Source organism: Vitis vinifera, chromosome 5 (genome assembly GCF_030704535.1).
Source record: "Vitis vinifera cultivar Pinot Noir 40024 chromosome 5, ASM3070453v1".
In the NCBI taxonomy this organism is placed as follows: domain Eukaryota; kingdom Viridiplantae; phylum Streptophyta; class Magnoliopsida; order Vitales; family Vitaceae; genus Vitis; species Vitis vinifera.
Window position 1 is genome coordinate 18,291,451 of NC_081809.1, and position 8,173 is coordinate 18,299,623.

Below are 8,173 nucleotides of genomic sequence, written 5' to 3' on the forward strand. Positions count from 1 at the left end.
TATCCATTGGTTACTGCCATTGCGCTTGGGTTTTCACCAGATGATTTTGGGCCTTCTACACAGACTGTTAGAGCTTATGATGGGACTTAGAGGACAGTTATGGGTACACTCAGTACACATGTCATGATTGGGCCAGTTAGTTACTCCATAGTATTTCAGGTTTTAAGGATCCAGTCATCCTTTAACCTGCTTCTTGGCCGCCCGTGGATTCATGAGGCCGGTGCTATACCATCTTCCCTTCATCAGAAGGTGAAGTTCATACACGAGGGGCGCATTATCACGATACAGTCTGATAGAGATATTATCACTTCGTCTGAGCCAGTATTACATATCAGTCACAGTGAGGATGACTTACATTTGACCGGGTTTACGTTCGATGAGGTCCAGGTTGTCAGCTTAGAGGATGGCAACAGAGATATGGTACCTATGTCATTTGACCAGCACAGCAGCACTTTGGTGCTCAGCATGATGAGAGGCATGTCTTATTTGCCTGGTATGGGATTGGGTCGCCGCCAGCAGGGGCCCTACGAGTTTACTTTCACAGTTGATCACGACATGCCCTACGGATTAGGTTACATACCCACAGAGGCTGATGCACGTTATATGTCACAGCTGCGCAGGGATAGGGTGAGGGCTCGCATGTCTGGCATTCCATTTGATTATCTCCTCCGCCCATACACCTTCCAATTGGCCGACTACTTCATTAGGGGTTCAGAGCATACACCTCGCACAGAGGGGACTGTTCACATTCCAGAGACAGTTGGGATTCAGGACATCCAGCAGGCCCTAGGTCAGATTCATTTGGACACCGGGACTACTGAGGCACCTGGTGCCATGATAGTCACGCCCCCATCACCGGACCGAGCTAGTACGTTCTCTATGTGTTTCCCGATGAGGTCCCTGACTATGACCTACCTATGGATTTGGGATATGGCACTGACGAGATAGACATGATCGGCATAAGTCGTATCTTCGATGCAGCGCCACACGGGCCCCATACTGTTTTCGACATGTTCGGAGTTTTTGTACTCGAGACTGATAAGGATGACTTTATTCCTGATGCCTACACTGATGATGTGGATTTTATAGGCATTGATCGTATCCTTGATGCAGCCCCACGCGGGCCCCTTTCTGCTTTTGACATATCTGGAGTTTCAGTACTTGATGATGAGTCAGTCCTTGATGTCGTTACTTCTGATTTTGCTTCTGTTGAGGGAGCGTCCGACTCTGTGGACCCACCTCTTTCTTTTGACACTATGTCCGGGTTTGTCACCCGCTTTGATGATATTTCTGATGGTAATAATGATATGAGTATTTTCGAGTACTTGAATGTGTCCCAACATTTTCCTTTGATTGCACCACCAGCACCCACGACACATATATATGATGTTGATGATGTGGGAGATACAGATGACCCACTGGGTGGTCAGTCAGAGTGTGATTCTGATTCAGAGGATAGGAAAGTCACACCCATTTCTAGTAGCACAGAGTTGATAGATTTTGGGGCACCAGATCAGCCCAGGGAGATTAGGATTGGCTCTTCTCTATCTCCTGATGAGAGGAGTAGATTGATTGACCTGCTTAGGTCATACTTGGATGTATTTGCATGGTCATATGAGGACATGCCGGGCCTTGACCCCACCATAGTGCAGCATCACCTGCCCATTTTACCACATGCTAGGCCCGTTAAGCAGAAATTGAGGAGACTACACCCTCGATGGAGTTTGCAGGTTAAGGAAGAAATTCAGAAGCAACTCAGTGTTGGCTTCTTGTCAGTGGTTAAGTATCCTGAGTGGTTGGCTAATGTCGTCCCTGTTCCCAAAAAGGACGGCAAGGTTAGAGTTTGTGTTGACTTTCGAGATCTGAATAAGGCCAGCCCTAAGGATGATTTTCCCCTTCCACACATTGATATGTTGGTTGATAGCACTGCAGGGTATCCGATGTTATCCTTCATGGATGGTTTTTCTGGGTATAATCAGATTTTGATGGCTCCAGAGGATATGGTGAAGACTTCTTTCATTACTGAGTGGGGTACTTACTGCTACCGAGTTATGCCATTTGGGTTGAAGAATGCAGGAGCCACTTATCAGAGAGCTGCTACTACTCTGTTCCATGATATGATGCATAGAGATGTCGAGGTCTATGTGGATGACATGATAGTAAAGTCCCGAGACAGGGCAGATCACTTAGCAGCCTTACAAAGGTTTTTTGAGAGGATCAGACAGTTCAGGCTGAGATTGAATCCTAAGAAGTGCACCTTTGGGGTGACTTCTGGAAAATTGCTGGGACACATTGTTAGTGAGCGAGGTATAGAAGTTGATCCAGAGAAAATCAGAGCCATACTTGACATGCCTACCCCGAGGACTGAGAAAGAGATAAGGGGATTCCTAGGTAGATTGCAGTACATCAGTCGTTTCATTGCTAGACTGACAGACATTTGTGAGCCTATCTTCCGTATTCTGAGGAAGAATCAGCCTACAGTTTGGAATGATGATTGTCAGCGCGCTTTTGAGAGGATTAAGGAGTGTCTCCTTTCTCCTCCAGTTTTAGTGCCTCCCACACCGGGGCGTCCTTTGCTTCTGTACCTATCAGTTTCAGACATGGCCTTAGGATGCATGTTAGCTCAGCTTGATGATTTGGGGAAGGAGCGAGCCATCTATTATTTGAGTAAAAGGATGCTTGAGTATGAGTGCAAGTACATTATGATTGAGCGCCTTTGCTTAGCAGTGGTTTGGGCCACTAGGAGACTTAGACATTACATGACAGAGTATTCTGTGCTCTTGGTCTCACGATTGGACCCGTTGAGGTATCTATTTGACAAGTCTGTTCTGACCGGTAGGCTCATGAGATGGCTGGTATTGTTGACAGAGTTTGATATTCATTATGTCACGCAGAAGTCAGTAAATGGAAGCATTGTTGCAGATCATCTAGCTTCTTTGCCGATATCCGGTGACCGATCAATTGATGATGATTTCCCTGATGAGCAGATAGTTTCAATGACTAGTATTACGGGGTGGCGGTTATACTTTGATGGTGCCGCCAATCAGTCGGGGTTTGGCATTGGTATCTTATTGATATCACCATAGGGTGATCATATCCCCAGATCAGTCCGGTTAGCATTTTCTAATCATCACCGGTTGACGAATAATATTGTAGAGTATGAGGCTTGCATTACAGGTTTGGAGACTACAATTGATCTTGGCAATAGACAGTTGGAGATCCACGGGGATTCCAACTTGGTTATAAAGCAGACTCAAGGTATCTGGAGGACACGGGATGAGAAGCTGAAACCCTACCATGCTTACTTGGACCTGTTGATTGATAGATTCGATGTGTTAAGGTATATACATTTGCCCAGGGTGGAGAATCAGTTTGCCGATGCATTAGCCACCTTGGCTTCTCTGATTGTGATCCCTGCGGGGGTGAATGTTAGGCCATTGTTGATTGAGACTAGGTCTGCACCAGCTTACTGTTGTCTGATTGGAGAGATAGAGGATCAGATTGAGCTGCCATGGTATCATGATATTTATCAATTTCTGTCATGCGGCGCTTACCCAGAGTCAGCCTCGGCCAAGGATAGGAGAGCATTGAGACAGTTGGCCACCAGATTTGTTGTTTGCGGGGATGCGCTGTATAGGAGATCACCTGATGGCTTGTTATTATTATGTTTAGACCGTGCATCTACAGATCGAGTGATGAAAGAGGTTCATGCAGGGGTCTGTGGCCCACACATGGGAGGTCATATGCTAGCACGTAAGATCATGAGGACTGGCTACTTTTGGTTGACCATGGAGACAGATTGTTGCCAGTTTGTACAGAGATGTCAGGAGTGTCAGATGCATGGAGACTTGATACACGTGCCACCTTCTGAGTTGCATGCACTTGCATCCCCTTGGCCATTTTCAGTATGGGGTATTGATATTATTGGGAAGATCTCGCCCAAGTCTTCCAGTGGGCATGAGTACATTTTGGTTGCCATTGACTATTTCACCAAGTGGGTGGAAGCTGCTTCTTATGCTAGGTTGACAGCGGCTAGAGTGGCCAAGTTCATCAGATCGCATATTATCTGCCGATACGGGGTCCCTCATGAGCTGATCTCAGACAGAGGGGTGCATTTCAAGGGTGAGGTGGACACGTTGATTCAAGAGTATGGCATTCAGCATCACAGATCGTCTGCATACAGGCCACAGACTAATGGAGCAGTTGAGGCCGCAAATAAGAATATCAAGAGGATTTTGAGAAAGATGGTCGAGACTTCTCGGGATTGGTCAGAGAAGCTCCCTTTCGCATTGTGGGCTTATCGTACATTTTTTCGTACCTCTATTGGAGCTACCCCGTATTCTTTGGTGTATGGTATGGAGGCAGTGCTACCTATTGAGATTGAGATGAGATCTTTGAGAGTAGCACTAGAGCAGCATATATCCGAGGCCGAGTGGGCCCAGTCTCGTTATGATCAGCTTAGCCTGTTGGATGAGAAGAGATTGAGGGCGGCAGATCATGTTCAGGCCTATCAGAGGAAGATGACCCGTGCATTCAGAAAGAGGGTCAAGCCTAGGAAATTCCAGAGAGGTGACCTAGTCTTGAAAGTCCTCAGGGGATTGATCAGCGACCCTAGAGGCAAGTTTAGACCGAGTTGGAGCAGGCCTTATGTCATCCGAGATCTGACTCGAGAGGGAGCTGCCTGGTTGACAGACCTAGACGGAAATCAGTTCAAAGAGCCAGTTAATGTGGATCAGCTGAAGAAGTTTTATGCATGAGATCATGGTCAGAGGATGGGTGGCCGTCACTTCGAGTAGCCATATTCCCTATTGCACACCCATACATTGATATATACTATTGCTAGCCCTTTGAGCCTCACATGGTTTATTATGGCCTTTTCTTTCATTCAGCCTTGCATACCTTTTCTGACCTGGGTTGGGGGCCTACCCTTGTGCGCTTTGTATTTATTGATTGGATCTATGAGCATTGTGGGCATGGTGTCATTCTTCGTTTGTTCTTTCTTGCATCATTGCCTTTTTCTTTTCGTCTCCATTTTGCATCTTCACACCGTCTACCTGTTAGTCCAGTTTCTATCATCTCTATTCACTTCGCTTCTGTTTTCCCTTCTGTGATGATGATGCGTTCTCGTCCCAGAGCTACCAGTCAGGTTTGTCACACCCTTCGTTCCGCCTGTAGGCTTTGATCCAAGATTCTTAGGTTGAAGGGGTCGGTCAAGATTGGAGGTTTGGGGTTCTTTTTGTTGGATTGTGATAGTATGGAATTCAGCCCAAAAAAAAAAAAAGAAAAAAAAAAAAGAAAAAGGAAAAATTAAAATTTAAAAAAAAAAAAAGGAAAAATTGTGCTTGTTTGGTGTTCGTTGATATACTTGGGATCATCAGAGGTGGTTTTGGGTTTGAGAGATTTCTTTTTCTTTTAAGAGTCGGATGAGAGCATTGTACGATCCTTCTCACCATGGATCTGGGCGACACATTGGGAGTGAGGTTTGGGTTTCCTTAGCACTAGGCCCTTGGATCATTGCCTACATCACCATTCCCATCATATAGTGACTTGCTTTGATTTGGCGTTCTTAGGATGAGTTGTTCGTCGTTGTCACATATTGCTATATTTGTATCCCAGTTGGTTTCTCCATTTTCTTCTACACCCATTCATCATTCATCTTGTCCCTTTTCGTTTGCTTCTATCCTCGTTGATCGTCGTTTCACTTCATGAACGATGAGTTCTTTGGTGCGTATCACCTATTGTTTGTTTTTTATTTGGATGCAGGGTTGAGTCACCTTGCTCACATGGTTCTGCGATATTTGACATTGCGCACACAGGGGTTTGGCATTATCTATTGGGAGATTTGGGCCTTTGTTTCCCATCGTTTCATTCACCTTTTACCCCTGGCCTACATTACGGTCCGAGTCGTAAGACCACCCTGAGGCCATGAGATCTCGTGTTTGCTTCGATGCGGTTCATTCGGACAGGCTTCGTCTACTGATTGAGTATGGGATGTTGACAGGTCTCCATTACTTCGGGGGATATCGAGGGTCACATATTGTCTTTCCATTCAGTTTACTTGCCTCAGGTCCATGATCAGAGATAGATGATATAGAGAGTTGGGACCGTTGAGGGCACCTTTGCCTGATGTTTTGACACGTTTATACTAGGGCATGCTCCCATCCTTGCATGCTGGCTTTGGCTCTTTATACATGTACGCAAGCATTCCATTTCGCCTAGCAATGTTATGGACATCAAAGTTTGAGTAAGCCCCGCATTCAGCTCAGTTTCTTCATATAGCAGAGTGCTTCTAAGGTCTGACCCGAGATCAGATTCACGGTATTCATTGACCCAGCAGGGGTGCATACCCCATTCATTGTGTTGTTCGTCAGTTCAAATGAGTGGGTCTTCAGTGATGTATTCCAGAGTTTTCATTAAGATATTTGAGTTTCAGATGTACACACTGGGGCATATCCCCTATCAGTTTTTGTGGATATTGGCTGTTGTGGATTAGAGTGGAGGGTTTTTTCCTTAGAAATGGATGATTGTGATATTTTCAGCTTTCTAGCTTTAACCATATGTGCGGTTATGGGATTCTAACATGATATTGATATCTTAGACTGGGGCATAACTCCTTCCTTTCACCCTTGGTCACATTTGTGAGTTTGTCCTATAGGGGCATACCCCATTCTTTCCATTTGTTAGTGGTGATTGTGATTTCCCGCTTGTCATTTATCGGCATTTTCTGCTGTTACACCGGGGCATACCCCTTTCTTTTGTCATGATGAAGGTGTTTGATTTCTGGCTTCTTCGAGTCATTTGTTGGCAGTCCCTGGACGTCATACTGGGGCATACCCCTTTGTTATCATGGTTAGTATATCAGCGGTTGCATCTTGAGTCCCCCTATTTTGCTCTGAGTTTTGTTTTAAGGCATCCTCTGTCTGTTTAGGTGTTTTGAACCTTAGTAATGGCATCCCTACCCCCTTTTAGTTCGGTGGTTCCTCGGTATCGTGCTCGAGTTCGATCGCCCGAATTCCACCATTTTCCGGTACTCGCCCGGACCCTTCTCCGGTACTCGCCCGGATTTTACCCGTTTTCGATACTCGCCCCGAACCTTTTTCGGTACTCGCCCGGACCCTTCTCCGGTACTCGCCCGGACCCTTCTCCGGTACTCGCCCGGATTTTACCCGTTTTCGGTACTTGCCCGGAACCTTCTCCGGTACTCGCCCGGACCCTTCTCCGGTACTCACCCGGACCCTTCTCCGGTACTCACCCGGACCCTTTTCCGATACTCGCCCGAATTTTACCCGTTTTCGGTACTCGCCCGGATTCCACCATTTTTCGGTACTCGCCCGGATTCCACTGTTTTTCGGTACTTGCCCGAACCCTTCTCCGATACTTGCCCGGATCAAATCCCTAATCTTTCCCGGCATCGTGATCGGGTCTCCTTTTCTCTTTCTCCGGCATCGTGCCTAGATCCCATAGTCCATTCAGTCAGCATGACTTATTTCCCTTAGCCTTCTTTATTGTTGGGTGGGGACAAAATTGTTGGTCATTTGGGTTCTTCACTAGAGTTCATTTCACTCATGCGTTACATGCACTTCGCACTCAAGATTCACTCGTTCATTCACTTTACTGAAGAGGGGCATATTTGTAGACCCTCAATTTTGTCCCTCGACACTGGCATTTATCCTTCTGGTGTCACATCCACCCATCGTTCGCATATGACACCACTAGGGCCCCTTTTAGGCTTAGTCGGTGTCCGAGCCTCTTGTGGGTTTGTGTGTGGTCCATTGTGGTGCATATGTGGTTCATTTAGGAGGGTCACCATGGCCATTTTCCTAGTCGTTCACATCACGCTATAGGAAGGAAGTGGGGTCATCCCGATGTTTTAGCTTAGTTGGGGTTTATAGGGGCATGTTGAGGTTCGGAGCACTCGGGCTTGTTTTGATCGTATCTCCCTCATCCAAACTCGGAATCAAGAACCGTTTCTTTTTATGGATTCCTTATTCTTCCAGGAACATTCTGTAAAATTTTCAAAATTTTTTTGCAACAAGTCGGCTGGTTGGCAGCCGGTTCATTAGGTCAGCCGGTGTAGAACACTGATTTTTGGTAATTGTTTTGATCATATCTCCCTCTTCCGAACTTGGAATCATGCACCATTTTTTTAATAGATTCCTTACTCTACTAGGAA

General features: G+C 46.1%; 1 protein-coding gene across 1 annotated transcript; it reads left to right on the forward strand.

The window, feature by feature from the left end:
• Window positions 1–950: 950 nt before the first annotated feature.
• Window positions 951–4,757, forward strand: LOC109122606 (uncharacterized). Its single transcript, XM_059737086.1, has 6 exons — window positions 951–1,795; window positions 1,877–1,959; window positions 2,077–3,063; window positions 3,178–3,738; window positions 3,799–4,211; window positions 4,416–4,757. Exons 1-6 carry the CDS (start codon window positions 951–953, stop codon window positions 4,755–4,757), a joined length of 3,231 nt encoding a protein of 1,076 aa, XP_059593069.1.
• The last annotated feature ends 3,416 nt before the right edge of the window (window positions 4,758–8,173 follow it).

Coding starts and splice junctions, on each gene's coding strand:
- LOC109122606 (XM_059737086.1), top strand. CDS start 951: ATGATCGGCATAAGTCGTATCTTCGATGCAGCGCCACACGGGCCCCAT. Junction 3,739..3,798: donor CTGTGGCCCACACATGGGAG/GTCATATGCTAG, acceptor CCATGGAGACAG/ATTGTTGCCAGTTTGTACAG. Junction 4,212..4,415: donor CTAATGGAGCAGTTGAGGCC/GCAAATAAGAAT, acceptor GCACTAGAGCAG/CATATATCCGAGGCCGAGTG.